Below are 27,468 nucleotides of genomic sequence, written 5' to 3'. Positions count from 1 at the left end.
CTCCGCACTGACGCTGTGCTCTTATGCCAGCCTTGGTTCATCTTCACTCTGCCCATGTTCAAGACATGACCCGCAAAGAGCACCAGCTTGGAAGCCACAGCCTGGGCTTTCCCCCGGGCCCTGCCATGAACCCACCCATGGGGCCTTCAGATCATTACCCGAGAGCTGGTCTTGTCTATACAATACAGCTTGGGCCAGATCAACTTGGAAAGGTGCCATCCAGGTCTTCAGGTCTGCATGTCAGCTGGGAAACGGGCCAGCAGCCACGCCCCACGGCTACCTCCCACCTTCCTTGCTCCCATAATTGAAATGAAGCTAAAAAACAACTGGAGATGGGCTCCATATTGATCTATTTATTGATAAATCAAATGAAACATAAAAAGGTACATGATCATAAGTGTGGTTAACGGGGAGTAGGTACAGCACTGGGAAGGGAGAATGAGGTTGGCCATACCATTAGCGGGGGAGGGGAGAGAAGTAGGGAAGGGCGAAAAAGGAAAGGGGGTATCTGCTAAAACTCCCACAGCTCACCTTTCAGTTTCTCATGTCACCCAATCATTCTTTCCTGAACAGAATTAACAGCTGAAAATGGTTCAAGGGCAACATCTAGTAGTTTGTCAACGAGATATGGGAGATGGGGAACTGGAGGGAATGAGTATAGGCTTTAGAGGGATTCTCTGACTTGAACCTGTCACCAGAACACCTGTCTGTGGTGAACTGAGAGTCAGGAAGCTTAATTCTGGTCCCAGCTCAGCCACAAACTACCTGTGTGACTTTGGGCAAGTCCCTTCCCCTCTCCGGGCATTTCTTTGGCTGTAAAACAAGCAAATTTAACTCTATGGCAGGTTCTACTCTGGCTCTTGCAATGCCAAGTATGTTGGCAACCTGAGCTAGGCCAGGAGACGGGCTCAGCTCTGGAAAAATAAAACTATTCAGAGGCCCAGGCAGAGGGATAGGGGGCCGGCCTTCACTGGAGTTCATTGTGTCAGCGGCAGCAGCGATTCAGAGGGTGAGTGTAAACACACACACCGATGAGAACTCACTCTTGCTGCAAGAGCAATCATCGCAGAGTGGAAGCAGGTCCAGGGGATGGGGAGTGATGCGACGGCAGCAATCACACACTATGCAGGGGCGGGTTTGCAGGCACAGTGGAGGCGGGAGGAGAGGGCTGTGGGCTTTGGGTGGGGTTGGGAGGTAGAGCCACATCAGCACCTTACCATCAGCCACACCGCTCATTTCAGACACATACACCCCCACTTGAAACAGAGGCCTGGGCCCCTTGGTCTAGTTGAAGCAGCTCTTCAGGTAGAGATGCCACACTTGGCATCGAGATCCTTGACTCCTGTGGGGTTGATACCATCACAGCAGGGGTCAGGGTTGTCTCCATTGGTTGGAGTCAAATGAGGTAGGCTGACTCAGTTTCCCCCTTGCCTTTCCATCTGATAAGCTGGCGTGGCTGGCCACTCCCCCACCCCAGCTCGGAGCCTCAGGGCCCAGGACTGCCAGCCCTTCCTAGACGGGGCCAGCCTCGCCTGGCCTGAGAAAGCTGACCATGAGAATGGGAACAGGCTGCCTCTCCAGAGCCTGATGGATTTGTCAACTGTGACAACTTCCAGGGCAAGGGGTCCCCAAATGAAGGTCAGAGGAGAGGAGTCTGCATTCGAGGTTTCTGTTTGAGAGTGGGCCGTGGTTCTGGTTCTAAGGTCCTGAGCCACAGTTTTTAGTTTTTTATTATTATTAATTTTTTTGCATTTATCTTCAGATAGAGCAGGAGAGAGAGGGGGGAAGAGATGATGTGAGAGAGACACATCGACTGGCTGCTACCCACACGACCCCATCCAGGGCCGGGGACAAACTGCAACCAAGGTACGTGCCCTTAGCAGGAACCGAACCCAGGCCTTTCTGGTCCGCAGGCTGACACTCTAACTGCTGAGCCAAACCGGCCAGGGCCCGAGCTGGTTTTTTAGTTAGGTAGCCAGGAACCAAATTCTGTGTGTGTGCGTGTTTGCATGTGTACACCTGCACCTGTGTGTCAGGGTGAAGGGGATACTTGGGGAAAGACAGAGCCTGGCCTACCTGGGTAAGGGGACTTCGCACTCCAGGGGGTGAAACTGCCAGGGGCCCCCATATCTGACAGCAGATTCTCCCAATACCCTACACTGGGGACATTTCCATAGGGACGCTGGTCCCCAGTTCAAGGCAATTCAGCAAAGCTTTATGAAGTAAATTCTCCACAAAAGGCACAATGGAGGCCCCCAGGGGGCTTTCAGAGCACTGATGGGGGTTGGGGGAGGCTTAGCAGCAGCAGCAGCCCAGGACCCTGGGGGTGAGGCCTCCCCCACTGCTTCAGCTCACTGCTCTAAGACCTTGAAGGACAAGGGCGTGACACTCTTGGCAAAGGACTTCATCAGACTGCTAGGATAGATGCACCCGAGCTTCTCCGGGGTTGGGAAGCCCCAGACCCTGTAGAGAGACAGGCTCAGCCGGTCCCCGATATAGAAGGGACCCACCCACTTGGCACTGCTGCCATTCCTGGGGAGGGACAGCAAGAGGACCTGGTCGCCCACGTTCCACTCTTTCTCCTGGCTCTCCCGCCTGAACCGCCTGTTCTCCGCCTTTTCACTGGCCTTGTCAGCCACCCTCCAGTGGAGTTCCAGCAGCTCCCCCATCAGCTGTAGCAGGAAGATATCCATCTTGAGCCCCTCGATATTTGCACTGCTCATCTCCCACCACAGGGGTTCCATCAGCCTCTCCTGGCCACCTGTCAGGATATGAAATGGTGTGGCCTGGGGGGAGGAGGCCCTGAAGGCCAGGTGCAGCAAGGGCAGAGAAGCTGCCCACTTCTTGCCGTGCAAAAAGATAAACTCCTTGAGGGCCCTCTTGAATTCCCAGTAGGCCCCTGAGCTCGTCAGGCAGGGAAACTGGAGGTCCCTGCTCAGGGAGGTGGCCTGGGCTCCCAGGGCCAGCCCACAGCTCACCAGAACATGCCGGGCAAACTGGGGGCCTTGGGTGGCCTCCAGCCTCACGGGAACACCCCACCGTGCAAACACGTGCTGAAGCAGCAGTTGGGCCACAGCCAGGTGCGTGTAGGGCTTCAGCGGGAATGCTTCCACCCACCTGGTGTTGGGATCAGCCACAATCAGAACATGCTTGTGGCCCTCCTCACTTATGGTGACTGGGCCCACCACCTCAATCTGCAGGTTCGACCAGGGGGCGGTCGACCTGAGGGGCCACAGGGACTCGATAACCTTCAGCTCACCGCCTAGGAGATTTCGGGGAATGCAGAACAAGCAGCTCCTGCAATAACCTCTGACGTGCTCTTGCATCCCGGGCCACCACCCCAGCAACCGCAACTTCTTGTAGGTCTCCTCAGGCCTCTGGTGGCCCCCCACGGGGAGGTCATGCACAGAGAAAATCAGATCCCTCCGGAGCTGCCTCGGGACTACCCAGACCTTAGGCTTCTTATCGCCCTTGAACAGAAGCAGGCCGCTCTCCTTGTCCAGGCTGAGTGAGTTAAAGGCAGAACTGAAGGGCGAGGATCCGGACAATTTCTGCCCAGCCTGCAGCTTGGCAATGATATCTGCCAGGGTGCTGTCACTGAGCTGTAACGCCAGCAAGTTGGGCTTCTTGCCCATGGCACGGGGAGACACTACGGGGACTGGCACATCCGTTGGCAAGTTCCAAAACTGCCCGCCTCCCTGCGCGCCCTGCTTGGCCAGGGTGTCCACTGTCACAGCAAACAGGGAGCCCCGGTAGGAGGTTCGGTAGATAAATGGAAGGGATGGGAGGTCAGAGGTGAGGGATATAATGTAGGAGAGCAGGCTCGGGTGAGGTAGCGGGGCCCCGTCGGAGGACAGGAAGCCCCGGGCCTTCCACAGAGGCAGGAGCTCCCAGAGGAGGCTGAAGACCCAGTTGCAGTGAGTAAGGAAAACCACGGGGAGGTGAGACTGGCCGAAGCGCTCCAGGCCACAGGCCACAGCAGCCAGATGGGCGTAGGTGGGTGTGTAAGGCGAGCAAGAGAAGGAAAGGGAGACCGGAGGGCTGGTGGGAGACAGGACGTAGAGGCCAAAGCCAGCACACCACTCGTCCTCGCGGTAAAAGCAATAGCCTGACATGTGGATACAGACAAAAGTGGACAGGTCAGAAAAGGGAGGCAGAACCTGGAAGAAACGAGGCATGGAGGACGCTGGTGTCAGCAGTCGGTTTTCCCTCAGCAGGCCCTGGAGAAGGGTCAATTCCAGGGCCCTCTTGCCTTTGTCCTGTACCAAGAGGGACCATCGGATGAGCCACGCTTTGGAAAGCCTGCGGCCCTCCCATGCCTCGGGGTCCACGGTGGTCCGGGCGGCGTAGGAGAGGTCCAGGACCACGGGGGTGTCTCCAATGCAGCGGGAAAAATGCTTGAGGGCCCAGGCCACGGCGTAGGGGCTGTCTCCCCCCGACTGGGGTCCCTCGCTCTCCTCATCAGGGAGGAGGGGTTTCGAGGTATAGGCAATGGGGTGCCTCCTCCCTGAGTGCTCCTGATAGACAGTGGCCGTCAGGGCCACTTGGCTCACAGTCACCTCCAGGTGGAACGGCAGCTGGGAGTTGGGGGCTGTCAGGCAGAGGGCAGACACCAGGGCTCGCTTCAGGGCCAGGAAGGCCTTCTCGTGCTCCTGGTCCCACTGCCAGTCTGGCTTCTGCTTGAGGAGGCTGTGCAGGGGGCCCACAAGGGCTTCGTAGTCGGGGATGACATCCCGGTGGGAGTCCATGAATCCCATGAAGAAGGAGAGTGCGGTGAAGTTGCTGGGGATGGTCATCTGAGCCAGGTGGGCAAGAATCTGCTGGCAGGGAGCCTTCCCGTCCCAGGGGATCCCGAGGGAGGGAGAAGCCACCACTGGCAGGAGGTCGATGTCGAGGGCTCCATCAAGGGGGTCGTGGAGGCTGAGGCACTGGAGGATTTCCTCTGACAGGGACGGGCACTCAGCCTTGAACACCGATGCCAGCGAGGCGTCCGGCTCCTCTTCCTCAGCTGGCCTCTGTGTGTCCTGCCCCTCCCTCGGCTCCTCATCCTGCCTCTCCCTCGGCTCTGGCTCTTCGTCCTGCCTCTCCTCCTTCTCCTCCCTGACTTCTTCCACTTTCTGAGGACTCTCCAGGGGCTCTGACTTGGCGGTGTCACTCGGCTCGGAGATGCTGGCTGAGCTGGGAGGAACAGCCTTCCACACCTTCAGGAAGTTGCCAATGTCGGTGTCCAACCTGCACCGGAACAGCAGAGCAGAGGGACTGATGGAGTGGGGAGGGGCACAGAGATCATCCAAGGAGAAAACCACACCTGGGAACCCTGCAGCTCTCCGCATCGCTCAGTGTCCCCGAGGCTGGGAGGGTGCCAGCCTCAGGCAGGACCCTGCCTGCACGTGCTCCCACCTCCACCATGTGCCAGGCCTCAGTGAGACCCCGCTGTGCTCTGAAGGCCTGTACAGTCAAAACCTCATTAGCCCAGTGACATTTTCACCCAGTTTTAAGTCGATGGTTGATAAGGATTAGATGGCTGGTGCTTCCAACGGGACCCCAGGATGAGCAAGACAGGGAGAGGTCAAGAGAGGGAAGGAGGCCTGACAAGGGATTTGGGAGAACCCAGCAGACAAACAACCACACCACTTTTTTTCAAAACCAGGAAAATGAGACAGGGGGGACCTGGTCCAGGAAGCAGTGCCCTGGCCAGAAGGCCCACCACAGTCCCCTCTGGACTCAGGGAACTGGGGGATGGGCAGCAAGGCGGCCCCGAGGGGCGAAGGCCAGAGGATCTGAGTTCCTGCAGGCCAGTCTGTTGGCACCAGCAAAGGGACCTTGGGAACGCACTTGAGTCTCAGATTCCTCTTCTGTAAAATGACGACAGTGGTCATACATCTAACTCAGGTTGTGAGGATCTATGGGGATAATAAATGTGGAATAAATTCTACTCGGCATAGACTCCAGACACGGCTGCCCTTGTACACAATGGAACAAGAACCGGCAACAGCCCTACCCAAGAGATCCCGTAACTGTTGGGTACTACCGCAGCGGAACACCACACGGCCATTAAAGGGAGCCACATGAATTAACATCTGGAAAAAACAATAGAAATCGAGTACAAATGGCAGTTGTGGAAGGATACTTACAATATTAAAGCATGTGTGCAAAATGGTCAAACTGCAAAACCATATTGGAAGTGGTTATGGACGCCCCAGGAAGTGGGAGAAGGTAAAGGTGTGAGACCATCGAGACACTCTGCTCACTAGCAAGCACTGACAGATGCTGGCGAGCACTCAGGGGGGTTCTGGTCAGTCCCAGGAGGGGCTGGGATGCAGGGGGAGGCCCATTACCTGTTTGGCTTCCTCAGAAACTCATCCAGGGTGGGGCCGTCTCGACCCAGGGGGTCATCGGGCACCATGAAGAGATTCCCAGCAAAGGTGAAGGGCAGCAGGCTGGACCCAGAAGAGAGGAGCACAGTCAGAGCAGCCTTGACCGGCCACACTGCGTGGCTGACTGGGCATCTCCATGGGGGCCAAGGCCACAGCTACTCCCAGCCACTGTCCCAAGGACCCTCTCCCTGCCCCAACACCCCACTGCTACAGGCTGCCTGACATCCCAGGAGAAGGAACAGCCCAACCTTCTCTGAGCCACCTCACCGGTCTTTGACCATCAGTTTCTTGGAATTATTCATCAGGATGTGGAGCTGCTCGTTGGTGACAATGACGCCGTCTGTCTCCTCCGCCAGCTTCACCATGAACCTGCAAGGAGAGGGGGAGTCATTAATGAGCCAGTAACCAGCCCCTCCTTTCCCCAGGCCTCTGGGACCATGAACTTGCAGTTTCACTTTGTGTTGGACAAAGACTGCCCGTGGTAGGGAGAAGCCAGGGCTCAGGAGCCCAGCCCCTCACCTCGGCAGCTAGCTGGGATCACCACTAGCCCCCAGGAGGGTGAACTGGGATGTACACCTCCCAACTGTATATTCAAACACAGACCCCTATTTCACACATACACGTGCACAAAGACCCACACAAATCCACACACTTGTTCACATCCATATATGCATTTTACTGCTTTAGTTTCCGCGTCTCTAAAGCATAAAGCACCTCCCCTATATTGCTCTGAGGATTGACCTGAATAATAACACATTGAAGTATCTAGCTCCTGTCTGCCAAACAGCATGCACACATAGTTTCTACTATTATTCTTCACCAACTCACAACATTCATGTACACGCTGAGACATATATGTGTATGTGTACATACACGTATAAAAACACACATCTGAGTAAATAAACCCATTTCCCAAGCATCCCGTCTCAATTGCTGGGACTGGGAAGCATGCTATTCCACCGGTGCCCAGCAGAGGAACCTTCTGCAGAAAAGCCATCTTCCTTCGAACCCAGGCCTGACTCTTGAGGCACTGGAACACCTCATCCAGGGGGCTTGTTCTTGAAGGAGAGGTGCCTGAGCTGCCCTACCTAGTCCTTCCCAGTCCTGAAGGCTGAGTGGGTGCCAGGTTTGGGGAAAAGTGGGGAGGAGGAGAATTTCTCCCTGCCTAAGTGAAGCCGAGACCTGTGTCTGCCCAGCACGGACTCCAGCCCAGGACCAGTGACTGCAGCAGGGCCTTCCCTCCCCACAGAGGCAGCAGCAAAGACTGCCCTGTGCACCCTGGGTGTGCAGCCACGTTGAGGGCCGGATGCCTAGGACTGAGAAGCAGGGAGGTTTTCAGCCTTTAGCTAGGAGATGGGGCCAGTCAGACTATTTTCAGAGCCCAGCCAGGGCTCCGACCACATACTGTCACACACATGCCTCCGCCCAGTGCCAAGGCTGGGGAAGGGAAAGACTGAAGCAGTTCCTGGAGGCACGAACTTCAACCGGCTGCTTGGGGGAACAACTCACTCGATACACCAGCAGTCACCAGGGCTAATCCCACCCAAAGCAGTGAGCTCAGTCCGGAGGTCAAGGGGGAAGACAGTCAGTCAACTATGGGAAATGGAGCTGCAGAGTCCCAAAGCCGCAAATGCCCCCGGCCTCGGGTACAGCAGACCTTGGAGGCCTCTCCTCACTGTGTCCCTCCCGCTGCCTCCAGAGGGCCATGTACCATCCTCTCCGAAATGGCCCTCTCTGACATGTTTGACTCCACCCGACACACCAGCCCAGCCTCCACAGCCCCACAGAGAGGCCTGGGGACGGGCACACCTGTAATCGTAGGTGGTGATCTTCTTGCCATTCTCAAGCTGGGAGGGGGTGATTGAAAGCATCTTGAGGGAATGTAGCTTCGTCAAAAAGTGGCTCTCTGGAGGGGAAAGGCAGAGACAGAGATCGTCAGAGGAGGGCGCGTGGAAAAGGCCGAGGTGTGGACAGAGAGACAGGGAAAGGAAAAGCCGGCGCTGCTGCAGGGGCTGGGGGACGTGGACAGCTCACCTCTCACCCTCCGGTTTTTCTTCAGCTGCCAGGTGGGTACAAACACAGTGACCTCTCTATGTCCGCGGTTCCAGAAGTACTGCACCGCCATGGCAATGCCGCGGCAGGAGAAGAAGTGCTGGAGGCCGTGCCTGCGGGGCGGTGAGAAGTGACGGGGCAACTTCGTGCCCAAGGAAGGGCCCTGCCCCTCCCCCTCCCTCAAAGCCTGGGCAGCACAGCGGGCAAAGCCAGGGCACCAGCACCAGAGGTGCCCTTCTTCCTTCCCTCCATCATTAAACATTCTGTGAGCACCTACTGTTACGTGTGTGTGTGTGTGTGTGTGTGTGTGTGTGCATACACACATGTGTGTAGGGGCCTCCAGGGCCAGAGGAGGAAGAGGACAAGACACCTCTACACTGAAAAGGCTCAGGTTAGAGCTGGAAGCAAACAAACATTCGCTGGCCACCTACTGTGTGCTGGCAGCGTGCTCAGCAAGGTAACTCTACCACCTGGGCACATTAAGTGGTCTCACATATAATTCATGCTAACACATACACCAGTAAGTGCTGTGGAGGGAGGACAACCTCTAAGTGTTGGTCAGGACAGACTTCATAGGGGAGTTCTGTGCTCGGCCTATGGTTCGGGCTAATCATTTGCAAGCTGACCCGGGCTTGACTGACACCATGTTATGTGAGGCAGGCCCATGGAGAGAGTGTGGCCCTGCTGGTGGACAATCTGAACCCAAAGGCCAGCTGGGACCCATACTGGCTCTGGGACCTTGGGCAAGAGTCATCACCTCTCTGAGCCTGTTTCTGCTTCTGTCGAAGAACAGAAACCTACACTGGCAGGGTTGCTGTGACAAGGTCACACACACATTGCCTAGCATGCCGTAGCCACTCAATGTGGACCGCTTCCCTTCCATCTTTTCCCCATTTTAACCACATGTCACCCATATACAGAGGTCAACAAAAGATGTCCACACTGTCTCCCATGGATGCCCTGCCCCAGCTCCCCAGCATGCCCAGCCTACCCCATGCTACTCACACCATGGCCACGCTGCTGCCATCAATGACCACTCGCCGCAACCCCTGGTTCCCAGGTTCACCCGACAGGTTCAGCTCGAAGGGTGTATTCAGGGCCTCATGGTACCTCTGAAAGCTGGTCACTGTGCTGTTTGCCTGTGGTTGTCGAGGTGGCTGCCTTGGGGCCCCCTCCCAAGCCCCCAGGAGCCCGCCCACCTGAGGCTGATACATACTACTGGAAGCCAAGGTGCTGCTGGACTGGAGACCCTGCCTCCTGGCCTCCCCCTGGCCCTTCGGGAAGGAAGCACTGCCCTTTGGCAAAGGCTGGACCTCTCTCAGGAGTTTGGCTGTATCCAAGGCTGGCCCTGGATCTGTGAGCGCCTTCTGAGCTGCAGACGTCTTCGGAGCTCTGGAGGCTTTGGGTGTTGCAGACACTTTGGGGGCTGCAGGTGCTTTGGGCGCTGCAGACCCTGTTTTAGCTGCAGGTCCAGGTTGAGCTTTGGGTATTTGGGGACCTGCAGGTGCTGTTTTGGCTGCAGGCATTTTCTGAGCTGTTGGAGTTTTCAGAGTCGCAGGCACCACGGGAGCTGCCAATGCAGGTGGACCCATGGCTGCCTTTTGAGCTGTGGGTCCCCCGTGAGCTGCTGGCTTTGTTGAAGCAGGAGGCACTTTGGGGGCTGCAGGTTCTGTGTGGACCACGGGTTCTGTGTGGACTGTCGGCATCATCTGGGCTGTAGGCACTTTGGGGGCTGCAGGCAGCACTTGATTTGTGGGTGGGGTCTGAGCTGTCGGCACCGCTGCAGCCATGGGCACTTCGAGAGTATCAGGCACTGTTTGAGCATCAGGTACTGACTTAGCTGTCAGCTCCCCTTGACCCACAGGCCTCCCTTGAGCTATAGGCATCCCTTGCCCTGTGGGTGGTGCTGGAAAGGGCCCTTCTTCTGGCCCCTTAGAATCCCACCGAACACTTCCTTGATCCCCAGGCTCACTTCCAGCTTGCAGTTGGGGTGTAGAAGTCAAAGGTGGCCCTATCTGTGGGAGTCCTGGGCTAGCTTTGTCCTTTATACCCAAGCCCCCTGAGACCACCACTAAACTCATGACTTTGGGGGGTGTCTCTGGTCTTGGGCAATTCTGCAGGGCTGCCTCTCCTCCTGGGCCCCCATCTGGTCTACATTCTGGGCTTTCCACACTGGGCAAAGGAACCAGTTCCTTCTGCTTCCACTCCAAGTTCAAGGGCAAAGGACTCTGCCCAGGCAGCTTGAACTGAATGGGGCCCAGAGGCCTCTGCCAAAATGGGAAACTGAAGCACGCCTGGGACAGGAGCCAGGCCAGGTGCAGAGAATGCAGCTCATTGATCCTCCAGAAGGTTGCAGCAATAGCCCCTGGCCACAAGGGCCCAAAGGCTGGCCCCGGAGCCCAGGCCTTCCAAGATGGGCACACACCCAGGGCTGACACCTGGGGCTGGAAGGCGAGTTTGTCTTCCACCCTCTGGACCTGCCTCTGCTGCGACAAAGCTTGGGAGTGGTTCGCAGAATCCTGGCTGCTGGCGGCTGGCACTGGCCCTTCCTTGTGAGCACTGTCCGTACCACCTTGGTTGTCGGAACCGACCCTAGAGGAAGCCCGAGTTTGTTGGAAAGATGGGGAGGCCAGTTAGGTCCCAAATTATTTCCTTGGGGTGGGGAAGCAGGGGTAGGGGCAGAGAAGCCAGACTGATTCTCCAAAACTTACCGTACCAGCTGGTTTGCTGTCTCCTGTTGTGTGTTCGGGCCTGAAGTGGCTCCCAGGCTGGTTAATCTCTTTGAATTTTCTGTGTTCCCATTCTGGAGGGTCCTCATCTCCAGCAAGGGCCCAGGACCATCTCCCACGGATGTCACGGCTGGGCCTTCCTTCTGCTGGTGGGGAGGACAGATCAGGACCTCCGGGTCGGAGCGGGCGCTGGAGGTGCCGATGCGGCTGAGCCACTCGATGATGTCCTCCTTGCCCGCAGCATCCCGCACCAGGCTCAGCAGCAGTTCCTGGACTGCTGGGGGCAGCTGCAGCAGGTCCCCTGCATACTGGTCACCACGGATCCAGACCAAAGCCCCAAAGGCCCTGGTCACCTCAGCCTCCCAGATGCCCCGGGGGGTGAACAGAGGAGCAGGGCCCCAGCGCAGCCGCCCCACCAGCTCCTCCAGCCAGTTCTGGGTCATGATGAAAGACTCGGTCAGCCCGCCCACCATTAGGGAGCCAGTGGGGCCGGGCACCAGGTAGGCCTGGGTACTCCAGCAGAGGCAATCGAGGAAGAGGCCCTGGGCCCCAAGGAAGGCGCAGTGCAGGGCTGGCGGGTAGCGAACCTCCTTCCACAGTTCTGGGTTGCACAGGCCCTTCAGATACTCCTGAAGCCACAGTGGGGAGAACACAAAGGAAGTCATTCCTTTAGGGGGCGGCCACTGGCTCACACTCCACCACCCAGAAGGCCCACCCGTCACCAAGCAGGCACCACCACCCCCTGCCTGCCAGAAGTCATGGCCAGCCCCCCTCTCCCTGGCCTTGCCCACTCACACACGCATTTATTTCCAGGAAACTCTGACAGAATGGGGAAGGCCTGGAGGGAAAGGAGCAACTGGCTTTGGAGTCAAGGACCTGGTTCTACTTCCAATTTGACCTCAGTAGATCAGGTTAATTGTGGGAGATGTGCCATCTTTCTAAGCATGATCAGAGCATGATTTCAGCCTCTTTACCTGCATGACAGATTAAACAAGGTACTCCTAAGGTCCAGTCTGACTCTGGCATTTAAGAATTGTGAAATAGTGGGCGGGGGGGGGGGGGCAGATTTCACCCTCTGGGTACCAGGAACTTCTGTGACCTGGGGCAAGTTATTTATCCTCCCTGTACTTACATTTCCTCATCAATGAAATGGGAATAATAGTTCTGCCTCACTGGGCTATTACAGAGCTTCAGTGAGTTAATGCAAAGGAAGTGCTTAGCCTAGTGCCTGGCACAGCCAATTTCCATTTTGCAGGCTCAGAAGGGCTATGCAGCTTGTCCAAGGACACACAGCTGGAGGGTGACTGGGCCAAGACTACCCACATCTGTCTGATTCCAAAACTCTTTCCACTTCCTCGGACTGACTATACAGTGACAACAGGGTAATCCTGTGGGATTCTGGCTTAATCCTCCTTCAGGTCTCTGGCACAATCTGTACCTGTAACTATGGTAACTCTGTTGCCCAGAGGGGACAGAAGAGGAGAAGAGGAGATAAGTCTCAAGGCCAGCATTCAGGAGAACTGGACAGATACACACAGTGGCTGACGCAGAAGAAAGGCCTCTGGCTTCCTGGGCAGACCAAGTCCTCCTGTTTACGGGGCTCACACACTCTGTCTTTAGCAGGCCCCGGGATGGGAGAGGTTGGGTTCCTTCACAGAGGGCTGAGTTCCACGCATGATCCCATGAGCTCCAAAGGAGCATGAGCACTCTCCCTTAATTGTGTTGACTGCATTTGCCCTCATGTTGCTCCAAATCCCTGTGCTGATAACGGCCGTCTTCTTCCTGCTCTCCCCTGACAGTTCCATTAGAAACCAAATGCTCCGTTTTGGATCTCCGGTAGCCATCCTGAAGATGACTCCAGGCTCAGTGCCCATCCCATTCTTCCCTGCTCCGGCCTATGCTGGCCTCTCCCATCTGGCCCAGGCCCTACACTGCTAACCCCTTCCCCAAAGGGCCCGAAACGTACCCAGGCACTTAGGCCCAGTTCTAATTATCTTCTAACCAGTCCAAAACCAACTCAAAACAGACATCCGAAGCCAACTCCTCCCACCCAGAACCTCAGCGGGACCCACTGCCTGGCATGGGTGAATCTGACCAGGTGTGGGATCATTCTCACAGCCCTTAACAAGCCCCCCCACCTCATGCACCCCACACTCTAGCCACATGAAAACAATATATAAACATGGAGAAATGTGCTGGGGAAGAAGATGGGTGGGTGGTTTCTTTCTCTCTGTGCAAAGAGCTTAAAATATTTATTGTACCATTAACTGTTCGATATTTTTTAACTAAAAGATATGTAGGAACTGAAATAATTTTCAAAATAATAAATCTGAATATTTATTGAATAGTTACTATGTGCCACATATTACCTCCTTTATTTCTCTCGGCCCTATAAGGAAATTACTATCACCACCACTTTAGAGGAGCAAGGATGGGCACATGTCCAAGGTCACACAGATAGAGGGCTGGGGCATTCAGCCCTCTGACTCCAAGGAATAACAATGATGCTGTCTATAAAGAAAAGTAAACAACTGACATTTACATCCAAAAACTATCTGCAGCAATTTTCCTGCATAAAGCCCACCCAGACCTTTTTCCTCCAAGAGGAGAAAAGGTAGAAAAGAGACAGGAACAAAATAAGCACAGAAAAAAGAGTGGAGTGTTTGTAAAAAGATACTGCCCAATATCCCACAGGTCCTTTGTCAACTTGTAATTAAATCAGAACACCACTAAATAGCTTAACACTGCTCTATCCTTGATCAAGGTACTTTATTATTTAACACCTGACTTAGGATTCTCCTTTCTCATAAGTCAGTTGCCATTCATTGTCTACTTGCCAGAAGAACCCAAAATTACACAGCAGAATACACCCAAGGCTTAGAAAATGGCAGCACCAAGGCACTCTGGAATTGGGAGTGAAGGGGACTATAAACACAAGGCGACTGAGGTCAAGTTGTTTGAGGAACACAGGCTGGACAAGTACCTTCCTACCCACTGGAGGTTTGTTCTCTAGAGAACTGAAAACAGGCCCTGGGATCAGAGGTTTACCAGCATACTTGAGAGCGTAGGTACCATACAGCAAACATGGGGGAGGGAGGACGGATAATGATGGCTACAATAAAAGCTGCAGGCAGAGAAACGCGTTCCTCCCATTCAGAGGTTCAGCAGCCAGACCCTGACCCTCCAGGACAGAGAATAGAGAAATACATTCTAGAAATCAGGCCAGCCAAAGGGCAAAGACCACCAAATGGGCTCCCTAACAGACAGTGCCCCCCGGTCTCTCTACGGCCAAGCTCAAAATCAGTAAGTCTCAGCCTCAGCACCCAACTGGCTTTTTGTTTTTTACTCTTAAGTATGCAAACATTACCAGACATATGAGGAAAACTTCTAATGTGAGATAAATATGCAATATACAGAAAGGGGTGGGGAGCAACCTGAAGAAAGAGAAAGTAGACAGGGAGACAGGGAGAGGAAAACGCCAGGAAGTTTACTATCATTACTCTCCTCAGAGAGTACACAGTGAACAAGAACAGTATACTGTTTTTGAAAAGAGAATTCAGAGAGAACACAAATGACATTTAGACATTAAAAATATGATGACATCCCTGGCTTGTTTGGCTCAGTGGTTAGAGTGTCAGCCCGCAGATCAAAGAGTCACAGGTTCAATTCTGGTCAAGGGCATGCACCTCGGTTGCAGTTCAGTCCCAGCCCTGGTGAGAGTCGTATGGAAGGCAACCAATCGATGTGTCTCTCTCACATCAGTGTTTCTCTCTCTCTCCCCCTGCCCCCCCCCCCCACTCTATCCGAAGATAAATGGAAAAATATCCTCGGGTGAGGATTAAAAATAAAAACAAAACAAAACAAAACAAAAAAGATAGATAGATAGATAGATAGATAGATAGATAGATAGATAGATAGATAGAAAGAAAGAATGGCAGAAATGAGAGACCCAAGAAAAGGGTTGGAAGATAAAGTTAAGGAAATCACCAGAAAGCAAAGCAAAAAGTCAGAGTTGAAAAAAAGGAGAAAAAATAAGAAAAGTGGACCAGACAGTCCAAAAAGTCCAATGCCTGAAGAGGAATTCCAAGAAGAGAGAACACAGAAAACACAGGGGAGAAAGTCATCCACAAAATGGCTCCAGAAAATGCCCTAAACTGGAAGAACTGGAGTGTCCAGATGGAAGGGCCACCGAATACAACGGTAACATACAATGGATGAAGACAGACCCACACAAAGGGGGTCTCACTGGGAAACCTCAGGACAGTGGGGGAAACTACAAACTTTCAGAGAGGAAAAACTTCACACACGAAGGACTCAGGACCCAGAATAGCTTCAGACATCTAAAAAGCAAGGAGGCTTTGGAGTAATGTCTTTACACTTCTGAAGGAAAATAATTTTCCATTTACAATTCTATGCCAGCCAAACTATCAACCAAGTGACCTTCAGATACACAATCCCAACATTTTGCCTCCTATAAAATGTTTCTCAGGCCCTGGCCAGTTTGGCTCAGCAGTTAGAGCGTCGGCCTGCGGTCCGGAGAGACCCGGGTTCGGTTCCCACTAAGGGCATGTACTTTGGTTGCAGTTTGTCCCCGGCCCTGGTTGGTCGTGCGGGTGGCAGCCACTCGATGTGTCCCTTCACGTTGATGTTTCTCTCTCTCCCTTCCTCTCTCTCCCTCCCATTCTATCTGTACAAAAAATGGAAAAATATCCTCGGGTGAGGATAAAAAAAAAAAAAGCTCCTGGAGAGTGCTTTCCAGTAAATCAAGAAAGGATACCAACATAGAAAAAAAAACAAAGGCAATCTCCAGGATGATGATGAAGAAAACTCTCAGAATTTATTTATCCACTCAACAACTCCATTATTGAGTACCTACTATGTGTCAGGCACTGTTCTAGGAAGACAACTGCCAGCAGGCATAGAGGACAACTAGTTCAGATGGGAGGGAAGGACTCAAGAGACAAGCACGTTGAGAGCAGGCATCAGTATACTCTTCACCACGGCACCATCTTTCTAACTTGATGAAGCTCTCAATGGATGTGCTCTAGCACCCCAAGGAAGAGAAAGCCATTCAGTGAAGGAAACAAGACATTTAACAACGACAACAAAAGGCCAAGGGATGCCAAGAATGTCCGCAAAAGGAAGTCTCGGGATGACAGCTATGTAGGCCAGACCAGACGGAAGGAAGGGTGTCTCCAAGAAAAAATTTGGAACTGAAAGAACACCTTGAACCAATAGATTGGCTTTGCAGAAAATTGTGGTGAGAGGCCACTGAAAGTGGTAGGAATTGGCAATAAATAAAAAGAAAAGCATATTGAAAAACAAGGACTTCTAAACCTCAGTGAAATAAAAAAGTGGGAACAAAAACATAATCATGGTATACTTCAATGCTTACATATTAATGATATTTGCATAATGATGCAAATACTAAATATAGATTTAACAGAAAATTGAAAAATAACTGTATTGGGAATAAAGAGGAGATGGAAATGTAAGGAAGTTAAATCTTCACCTACAATAATAGGAAGTTAAAAAAAACTAAAATGGATTAATCAAAAGATAATCGTACCTACAGTCGTTTTTTAGGAATGTGGAGATGTGTAAATGTCAGAACAAACACTGTCTACAAGAAAGGGCACTGAATAGAGAGTTGAGCAAGACAAGACAGGGATTCACTGTGTTCTATTGTGAGCTTTTTCAAAGTTATTGAGCTTTTCAATTGTTAATTACTTGGGTAAAAGAAAAATAAAGTTTAAAATAAAGGAGAAGGAGAAGGTGCACACAACACAACTGGAGGATAGCTCTGATTTGTAGCATTTGCCAATTTCCGTGGTGTAAAGACTCCCAGCATGGCTGATTTCAAACTACCAATGGGACACCACTGGTTTGCAAACTTCTGGGAATTTTAACAGGGCCAGCTCCAGCATACCCCTAGCCACTACCAATTTCCATGGTACTATGGACAGCAGGAATAAATGAACTTCTAATTGACAGCCAAGCCAAAAGTGAGCAAATAACACCCTGTCCCCCAGCTCCCTGAATCCAGTCTTTGGCTCCTGTCACCTCCCTCCCCCATCTCCAAGAAGAGTCTCCAAAAAGGAAGAAGTAAACATGTCATCTCTCCTATCTTTGTCCAACCCTTCTTCACATCATTGTTCAGGAGGACAGAGGGCTTGTCCCTTGGCAATTCTGATCATTATTAAAACCCTCCTTTCTGCCAGGCCAGTGTGGCTCAGTGGATTTAGCATCGTCCCATTGATTGAGAGGTCCCTGATCAATTCCTGGTCAGGGCACATGCCCAGGTTTTGGGCTTGATTCCCATTGGGTGGTGTGCAGGAGGCAACAGATTGATGTTTCTCTCTCACATTGATGTTTCTATCTCTCTCTCCCTTCCTTTCTCTCTGAAAAAAAAACAACAACAATAAAGCCCTGGCCAGTTTGGCTCAGCGGTTGGAACATTGGCCTGCGGACCAGAGAGTCCTGGGTTCAGTTCCCGCGGCTAGGGCACGTACCAAAAAAAAAAAAAACATTTTCCAAAAAATTAAATAAATAAATAAAACCCTCCTTTCCACTTGCTGATTTCACCTCAGAGGCCAAGCCTCCCCAGTATTTGTTTTTGCTGCCTGGGAATGTGATTCCAGCAATGTCCTCACTTTTTATTTTTATTTTTTTTATCCTCGCCCAAGGACATTTTTGCACTCATCTTCAGATAGAGAGGGAGAAAGAGAGAGAGAGAGAGAAACATCAATGTGAGAGAGACACATTGACTGGTTGCCACCCACACGACCCCAACCAGGGCTGGAAACAAACTGCAACCGAGGTACGTGCCCTTAGCAGGAACCGAACCCTGGTCTCTCTGGTCCACGGGCTGACGCTCTAACCACTGAGCCAAATCGACCAGGGCGATGTCCTCACTTTTTAAACCCCACCATGAAAAAACAATGTAAGACACTCTAGAGCTCTACAGAGATGTTCCTGAAAAAACAGCCTCATATGATGTAGAAACACAACTCAGCCCTCCTCCAGATGGACACGTATCCTTCTTGACCTTTTCCCCTCACCAACACGCCACTCTCATCCTCCTCAACCCTTCCACATTCTACAACCTCTAGTTTCACTGAGATCTCACTGCCAGTTGTCTGTGTAAAGTAGGCCATTAGCAAAGTGCATGATTCTGTGTCCCTACAGCCGGAACAGGGGTGAGCCACGGCAACTCCACATGGAAACCGTGAGACATCCTCATTCTTGGGAATTTTTCCTGTATCAGATCGCTCGACCTTAGAGAGCATGTAATCCAAGCTTCTCACTTTACAAACAAGGAGACTGAGACTGAGAGAGGGAAAAGGGGACTTGCTCAAAGCTAGTTAACAATAACAACTGACATCTGTGTTCTATAGCTTTCCACATTTTGCAAAAGTACATAAGCATGCATTATTTCATCTAATTCTTACAACCGCTCCATGATGCAAGGTGTTAATATATCTTTTAGAGATGGAAAAATAGGCCCAGGAGAAGGTAAATGATTTGACCCAGGTTACCCAGGAGGTAGCAAACCCCAATCTCAAACTCTCTCCAACATACCCCTCTGTCCCAGTGTGGCTTGGTGACAGCAAATTAAGCCCATATCTCCTCACTCCTGGGACAAAGTCTTATACGCCCTACATTCCCTGCCCTTCTGCTCATTCTGTGAAATTAGGGAGGGAGTTACTTAGAACCCTCTCATGCTCTGTTTCCATCTTAAACAGTGCCTCTCCCCAGGGGAAGCCAAAGGGAAAGGAGGTGACAAGGTGGGGGAACTGAGGGCACCGCATTAGCAGGGCCTGGGGTGTGAGAGAGGGATCCCTGAGGAGGCAGTGGGAGCAGGAGCAGACAGGCCTGGAAAAGTCGATCCAGGATTTAAGCAGGGACCAGGGGAGCTGGGCACCTCAGAAAGCCTCAATCCTATACGAGGGTGAGCTGTTGTATTTCAAATTAACAAAGCATTAAGAACCCAAAACAATCCAAAAGGCTCCTCTTGTTAACCCACCCTATCCCAGCTACTGAAAATTCTTCATCTCAGAGGCTCCTGCACATCTGTTCTCAGGGCAGGCACCCCTCCCCTCCCCCAGCACCTCTGTCAGAATTGGAAAAACTGCTGATACAGCAGCTCAACTGAGGGGCTGAGGGAGGGGCTTGCCCGAGGCTGGCCTGCTGGCCAGTGCGCTCTGGGCCTCCCCCACCCATGGCCTTGACCAATTAGGATGTTGGTATAGACCCAGCTGGGGAAGAAGCATGTTGGGGTGGTCTGGGGGAGAGAGAGGCTGTAGCATTCCTACCAGGAAAAGATAAGATAAAGGAATCCTGGGGAAGAAAGAGACCTTGGCCATGATTGGGGGGGTCAAAGGGAACTTGAGAGGCCCAAGTGGAGGAGAAGCTTGTGAGAAAAGCCAGGGAGAATACAAGAGAGGAGCACTATGACCTGGCCTATCCAGTGTCCAGTTCCATCCAGCAAGTCCTTTCATCTGAAAGCCCATGGCCCTCCTTCCAGATTTCAACCCATCCCTAAGGGCTGGTATCTTTCAGAGAGCTGCACCCCCACCCCTGAGCCCCTGCAAGGGGCTGCCTAGGGCATCCAGAGAGCCCAGAGCTCTGGGTTCCTATCCCAGCCCCCCGCCACCCCCACCTATCTGACCTGAGCACTCACACAGGCCCCTTACCCTCTCCAGTCTCCAATAACTCATCTGTAAAATGCCAGCATGGCTTTAGTAGCACCTCTAAGGACCCCTCCAGTCCTAGCACTCTGAGAGTCTCCAAGGGGCAGCCCAGGATTTAAGGAGACTTAAAAAGAGACAGAAGAATCGACTTGGTGGAGAACAAAGAGGTGTGTTGCACAGGCCATAGAAATGCAGGACCTTAAGTTGTTCCCCAGATGGAGGAGGAGAGCTGTGGATGCTGAGGCCCTGGCCAAGGAAGGCTCATGGGGGTACACACCCGCTGCGGAGCCTCTCTCAGGGCACTTGAGGGACAGAAGTGACACGCAAGAGAGGGGTGGGGCAGAAAAGAAAGAAGGAACCAGAGGGAAGGAACCAAGGCTGCAGATCTGGAAAGGGGCAAGGATGTTCTCGTACCTGCCCGCCATAATGCCGAATCCAAGTCGGTGGACCTCTGGGGACCCCAGTCTCCGCGGGTGGCAGCGGAGCCAGAGAGGGGTCCGGCAGGCAGGGACGGGTGGGGGCGGGGAGGAGCTGTTTACCTTGGCTTTGCCCATGTTCTCCCTGGGCCCCTCGAGCTGCAGCCAGAAATAGGGGCTGTCCGGGCGGCTCTGGAAGGCGTTCAGCTTGATCCTGAAGATGCGCTGCACTTGCAGCCGCTGCCGCTGCACCCGGGGCTTCGATTTGGTTTGCACCATGACCCATTCCTGCGCGGGAGGGTCACCCCCGGCCAGGAGCATGGCTACCCCGCCTGCCCTGGAAGGAGGGAGCCCGAAGTGTCACCGGGGTCCCACGCGGCAGGCTCCCCAGCCCTGGTCCAAGGAGCCCAGGCCACGCCCCCTGCTCCCTGCGGCGCGCCCCCCGCCGCGGCCTGGGTCCGCGGGCTTGCTGACCCACCCGCCACCGCTCGGGCGCCCGCCCTCCGGAGCTTCGTCCCTCCGGCGGCGGCTCCCGCGACAATCTCTTCCTGCCAGGGGTTGCAGCTAGGGGTGGGACCGGTCCGGCTCCCGCCGCCCTTCCCTCCGCCCCCAGCCTTCCCCCTTCACCACTCCTCCAGCCCCTCCGGGATGAACTCCTTCTCCGTCTGCAGGGCAGTTTACAGGGGCGCGGAAGGAGGGGCGAGGGAGCATTGGGCGGAAGGGAGGGGGCGGGGAGGGTCCTGGAAACCTCTGCCTTCCACCCAAGTTTTGGGCCCAGAGCCAGAATCCAGGGGTCAAAGTTAATTTCCTTCCACGTTCCCCTTTCCCCAGTGGAAGGAAGAGGAAGGGGAAGGAGGGGCATTCGGGTGAGGGAGAGGGGGCTTGGTTTCAGGGACCTGGCCTGTCCCTCGGTTCCTCCCTTCGCCACCCCCCGTCCCCGCTTCCCAGGCCTCCCTGGAGATCGGGGACCTGTGCCACTCCCTTCCTCGAGGAAAGGGTTAAGGGAGGGCAGGGTGGGAAGCCCAGGAGGCCAGGGCCCCAGGAAACTCTAGGCTAGAAACCGGGCGGGCAGGAGAGGGTAACAGCACCGCCTCCCCACCCTTCCCCCCAAGTCTGGGGACTGCCAGGAGCTGGCAGGCAGCCCAGACCCTCCTGAAGCCCCCAGGGCTGGAGGGGCCTCCCCGCCCAAGTTTTCAGGCTTGCGTTGTTTATGAAAGCCCATTTTATCGAGTTTGAGTTATACCCTGAGGCTTCAGGATGGGAGTGAGGGTCTAATGGGTAATACAGCCTCTGAGGGTTCCTGTTGAGAAAGGGTTGACCTTGACCCACAGACAGCTGCTTGGCATCAGTGGTCTGGGACTAGCCCTGGGCTGGGGGCCACTTCCAATACTGGGCCCTTGAGGCATCCTCCGGACAAAGGACACCTTATGCAGTCTTATGGCCTGAACAGAACCTGGCTCTGTGGAGGGTACAATCTGCATCTGGGCCTCCGTGACTTTTATTTTCCAAACCAAAACCAAGAGCTGCAGTCTGACAGGCACAAGTGTACCTATGGGGACAAAGGGCAGTGGACTTTAAATTAGAGCTGCCCAGGAACATCTGGGCTGAGGGGCCATCCTGTTTGTGTAAATACAGGCAAAGGCCAGGAGTGCCCACTGGAAGGAAGGAGCCCAGTGGGGGAAGAGAGATGGGCTCACACCAGTTCTAGTCTGGACTGAACTCTGCCCAATCAGTCCCTTCCCTACTTCTGCTGCTTCTCCTTAGATTGGAATCCAGATAAAGAAAAAGGTGGTCTGTGTCACATCTGGCTCCATGGCCTTCTGCTCTGCCCTGTGTCACAGCCCTAACCGGCTCCTCTACGGCACCTTAAAACAGACTCTCAGGGTGAATTTGTATCGCTCCGCTCTTCTCCCCTCTAACTGCTCTTCCTTTATCAAAGTTCCTGCCTTTTTATGCTTCAGTTTCTCCTCTGAAGCAAGGTACTCCTCCTCCCCACTAATAAATACTTAACTCTTGCTGATCTCTTCCAATTAACTGTGGACTTCAAACATCTTAAAGGAAAACTCTCAGCTTCAACCCTATGTTCAAAGAGGTCATGTGGAGGGTATGAAAAAGTTAAGCTTAGGAATCAGGTACTTGATAAATGGAAAAAAGAGGTTAATTTATATAAACTCTTATGCCTCCATTTCCTTAGCTCATAAAAATGGGGATAATAGTATCTACAGTGCACGTTGTAAATCAGACCACACAGGTACAGGTACCACACCTGGCACATTGCCTGGCAAGGAATAAACATCCAATACGTGTTTGTTTGTTTGTTTCCTGGAACTTGTCTCATCTCTACCACCTCAGCTCTGGTCACTGTGTCACCATGCTTTCCCAGAGATTCCTCTCCTTCCTATCCTTTCGGATCTCACTGCCACAGAGATGCAATCAGTCTGGCTCCTAGATCAGGCTCTCCTTATCATTCCTGCTAACGCATTCTCCTCCTGCCTCTCCACCTGGATGGAATGGATTTAGTTAGATATCCTGGATCGGGTCCCAGCTCTGCCAGTGATAGTTGTGCACTCTTAAGCAGGTAGTTAAATCCCTTGACTTCTTCAGGTTTTCTCATCTAAATTCATTCATTGGGCCACATCCATTCATTCATTCAACAAATTCAACACATAGTTATTGAGTACCTACTATAAGCCAGGTCCCCTGGGAATATAGCATTGACTAAAATGGCTATCTCCCTGCTTTCACAGAATAGATGAAGAAAGAAGAAAACAGCTGTGATTTCAGGGAATGATATATATTCTTCCGGAAAAACAACAAGGTGTGGTGATGGAGAGTACCCTGATAGGGTCTCTCTGGTTGAGGTGATGCTTTGTTAGAAGGAGAGCAAGAACATGGGTTCTGAGATGGCAATACCCTAACCTCTTAACACATTTGATCCAGATTTCTCCCCAGCTTGAATACACCTTGACTACAATATTAGGTTAAAACTTGTTTGATTGTGTTGGAGGCCCTCCTCACCCTGACCCAAATCTACCTTCCCAACCTTGTGCAGAAAGATCCCAGATCAAGTCTAAATAGAATTGGATGTGTCTAGGCATGTCTGTCAACAGGGTAGCACACCCTGCCAAGAAGCCTGCTTGCATAAGGAATGAAAAGCCTCTGGGAGAAAGCTCATAGTGATTAAAGGAGGGGCCTGCCCTGTGATCCTGACAGAAATAGACCTTTTGCCTCCCATTCTTGAGAGAGAGAGACAGGCAGTTCTGTCACTAGACCTCCCCACCTAGCCCAGACCATACCTAGCCCAGTTCCTGGGAATGGGGGTGGGGAGCCCTTGGAGCCAGGCAGCTTGCTTAGAATCTTTGTGTAGAGTAACCCAGAGGGAAGATAGGCTTCTCCATGACTTTTCCAGAGTCCTTGAGCAGCTTGCCTTTCTGGAGAGCTCCTATCAGAGCAGAAATGGCTTCCCAGAGGCACATAAAATGGTCAAGACTTAAAGTGGTTCCAAATGAGCAGGTGGGGGCTCCTCCTGTTGGTCAGGATCTGGGTAGGAAACACATGGTCCTCTCAAAGGGATGGCTGATGGCATTTTAAAGAATAGATCTTCTATAGAGATGTGGGCAGGTTTAAGGAAAACCAATAAGAGACTGGTACAGTACTCTAGGACTAGACTGGAAGAAGCTGTAGGTCTGAAAGGAAGAAGTGGTCACTGGAACAAACCAATGTGCCAGAGCTGGACCTGGAGAAGGCCACAAGACAGGAAATATGGCCTGAGGTCAAAATGCACAGCCACTGACAAGCTGTGGCCTAGCACGGAGGGGGCCACCTTCCAATTTTCTGCTAGTGCCTAGCATTGGTCAAATGCAATCAGACGTCAGGGGCAAGGAAGTGAGGTCAAGGCAGGCCATGAAGTCAGCCTGAAGGACACAGGACAGCTTGGAACAGAGTGAAGAGAACTAAAGGGACATGGAACAGTTAGCATACCCCTTTGTCCCTTCACACCCACAGGCTGATGAGAACCAAGGAAATTGGCATTATGTAAATTTCCCCTGTCCTTCCCCCAACAAACACCCACTCTCAGGAGCAGGGCTGACTATCCCTGAGCTCCCATTCATAAGACAGGGCTTAAGTCAGAGGTTTGTATTCAAATCCTAGCTCTATCACCAAAGCAGTTTCCTATAGCTGCCTTTACAAGTTAGCTCAAAGTGGGTGGCTTAAAACAACAGAAAAGCATTCTCTCATGGTTCTGGAAGCAGAAGTCCAAAATCAAAACATATAAAACCACCATAAGCAAATGATGCATGAATGGACTAACTATTCAGTGGAACAGACTAAAAATCTAGAAAAGCAGAGCAACCACACACTGGAATTTAATATGTTGACAAAGATAGCCCTTCAGTCAATAGAGATAAGATGTATTTTTTCATAAATGCTCTTGGGATAATGAGTAACTGTTTGAATTAAAATAAAATATACACTCCTTGCCCCCAAAACAAATTCCTGAAGGATTAAAAATGTAAATATTAATAATGAAATCACAAAACACTACAATAGCCCTGGCCGGTTTGGCTCAGCGGTTAGAGTGTTGGCCCTCAGACCAGGTTCAATTCCAGGTCAAGGGCACATGCCTGGGTTTCAGGGGTTTTTTTGTTTGCTTGTTTTTGTTTTTTTCTTTATTGATTTTAGAGAGAGGAAGGGAGAGGGAGAGAGAGATAGAAACGTCAATGAGAGAGAACATCAATTAATGCCTTCTGCATGCCCCACACTGGGTATCAGGCCCACAACCTGGGCATGTGCCTTGGTCTGGAATCGAACCGGCGACCTCTTGGTGCATGGGTCGATGCTCAAGCTCTGAGCCACACTGGCTGGGCTGAGTTTCAGGTTTGATCCCCAGTCTGGGTTGGGGTTTTGCAGGAGGTAGCCAATTGATGTTTCTATCTCTTTCTTTCCCTCCCCACCTCCCTCCCTTCCACTCTATCTGAAAGTCAATGAAAAAATATCCTCTGGTGAGAATTAAGAAAAAAAAAAAATACTACAACAAACCATGGGAGAACATTTTTTATTCTTACATTGGGAGAGAAAGGTCTTTGGAAGGATGGCACTACATCAGAAGTCATTTTAAAACTGCTTAATACAGATGTTTAAAGCCGCCGCTAAGCCACTGTCACTCTCCAACGCCAGCGGGACCTCTAGCTATCCTGAGCTCCAGACACAGAAATGGGGTAAGTAAGGAGGTCTCTATACCATGGCTCCTGCAAAGCGGACTGCAAGCAAGTCCAGATGTGGTAAAGCAAGGAGGAAGCAACTGGCTACAAAAGCTGCTTAGAGGTGCGCCCTCTTCTGGAGGGGTGAAGAAACCTCGTGTTACCCACCTGGTACCGGATCTCCATGAAATTAGACGTTATCAGAAGTCCACTGAACTTCTAATTCACAAACCTCCCTTGTAGCGTCTGGTGCGAGAAATTATTGCTCAGGACTGAAAACAGATTCAGCTTCCAGAGTGCAGCTACTGGTGCTTTGCAGGAGGCATGTGAGGCCTGTCTGGTTGGCCTTTCTGAAAACACCAATCTGTGTGCTATCCACGCCAAATGTGTAACAATTATGCCAAAAGACCTCCAGCTATCACACTGCATATGGGGAGAATGTGCTTAAGAATCTACTATGATGGGAAACATTTCATTCTTTAAAAAAATTTATCTTCTTCCTGTTATTGATACTTCTGAACATTAAATATTTTTTTCCCATGGGGTCAAAAGGTACCTAAGTATATGATTGCAAGTGGAACATAGTAGACAGAAATCAGGTACCAGCAGTTACTCCATTTTCATTTGTGTGTGAATTTTTAAAATACAAATGCGGGGACAGAAAGCATTAATGCATGTCAAAATGTTTCAGTAAACAGGTTTCAGCAGTTTAACTTTGTAACAATTGTAAATAAACCTGTTAAATTTGTCTGGACAATGTCAGCATTTGGGTTTTTAAATTTTGTATTAATTGATTTGAGAGAGAGAGAGACATCTATTCATTGTTCCACTTTTCATTGGTTGCCTCTTATATGCGCACCAACCAAGGATTGAACCTGAAACCTTGACTTATCCAGTACAGCACTCCAACCAACTGAGCCACCTGGCCAGGGTTGAATTCTTTAAAATCAAGTAAATTTTTATTTTTATTTTTTTATTTTTTTGTTCAGGTGGAGTGGGAGGGAGAGAGAGGAACAGAGAGAGAGAGAGAAACATCGACGTGAAAGGAACACATCGAGTGGCTGCCACCCGCACAACCGACCAGGGCCAGGGACAAACTGCAACCGAGGTACGTGCCCTTAGCGGGAACTGAACCCAGGTCTCTCAGGACCGCAGGCCAACGCTCAACTGCTGAGCCAAACCGGCAAGGGCAAAACAAGTAAATTTTTAATTGATGGCAAAAAAAAAAAAAAAATTTGATTAATACATTCAGTTGCATAAATATGGAATTCCCCCCCCCCGCCCCCCGGCCAGGAAAATAAACACCATAAACAGAGTCAACCAACAAATGAAAAGCTAGCAAAGTACATTTGCCAGTTATATCACAGACAAGAGCTAATTTTCTTAACATTAAAACAATTCTTGTAAATCAATAAGAAAAAGATGAACTCAATAGAAAAATGGAAAAAGTATAAAAACAGTCCATAGAAAAAAATATATAAATGGTTCCTAAACACATGAAAAGATGTTACTCTTCACCACTAATAAGAGAAATGCAAATTAAAACTGCAGCAAGAGGCCTGGCCGGTTTGGCTCAGCTGTACAGCATCAGCCCGAGGACCAATGAGTCCTGGGTTTGATTCCAGCCAAGGGCACATACCTAGGTTGCAGTTTGTCTCCAGTCCTGGTTGGAGAGGCAACCAGTTGATTGTCCCTCTCACATTGATGTTTCTCTCTCTCCTTTTCTCTCCCTCTCTCTCTACCTGAAGAAAAATAGAAAAGTATCCTCAGGTGAGGATAATTAAATTAATTTTTTTAAAAAACTGCAGCAAAATACATTCTTCACCTATAGAGTAAGAAGAATCAGCAATGTTTGCTAACACACAGTGTTGACCACTCTCATACCCTGCTGGCATGCCCTCAAGGACAGCACATGGCAAAAGCGATTATCTAAGTGAACTCTGAGACCCAGCAGTAGCATGATAAGAATGTATTTTACAAATATATTCATGAACAAGGAT

The 27,468-nt window shown here is 51.6% G+C and overlaps 1 protein-coding gene across 2 annotated transcripts; it reads right to left on the bottom strand.

Annotated features, from left to right (window-relative positions):
- Nucleotides 1–1,958: 1,958 nt before the first annotated feature.
- On the bottom strand, nucleotides 1,959–21,045 carry NYNRIN (NYN domain and retroviral integrase containing). 2 transcript variants are annotated; one of them, XM_036272172.1, is made up of 10 exons: nucleotides 20,746–21,045; nucleotides 20,391–20,599; nucleotides 11,141–11,787; nucleotides 9,435–11,021; nucleotides 8,412–8,542; nucleotides 8,187–8,283; nucleotides 6,645–6,746; nucleotides 6,339–6,440; nucleotides 5,083–5,232; nucleotides 1,959–5,052 (listed from the first exon to the last, which is right to left on the bottom strand). In XM_036272172.1, the coding sequence occupies exons 2-10, from the start codon at nucleotides 20,586–20,588 to the stop codon at nucleotides 2,352–2,354; spliced, it is 5,715 nt and encodes a 1,904-aa protein (XP_036128065.1). In that variant the 5' UTR covers nucleotides 20,589–20,599; nucleotides 20,746–21,045; the 3' UTR covers nucleotides 1,959–2,351. The 2 variants fall into 2 exon arrangements, with proteins under 2 accessions (XP_036128065.1, XP_036128054.1); XM_036272161.1 differs by having other exon boundaries at nucleotides 1,959–5,232.
- Between the last annotated feature and the right edge of the window lie 6,423 nt (nucleotides 21,046–27,468).

This window comes from Molossus molossus, unplaced genomic scaffold (genome assembly GCF_014108415.1).
Source record: "Molossus molossus isolate mMolMol1 unplaced genomic scaffold, mMolMol1.p scaffold_m16_p_1, whole genome shotgun sequence".
In the NCBI taxonomy this organism is placed as follows: Eukaryota; Metazoa; Chordata; class Mammalia; order Chiroptera; family Molossidae; genus Molossus; species Molossus molossus.
The sequence above is the reverse complement of the archived record's forward strand: the minus strand, read 5'-3'. Positions and strand labels throughout refer to the sequence as shown.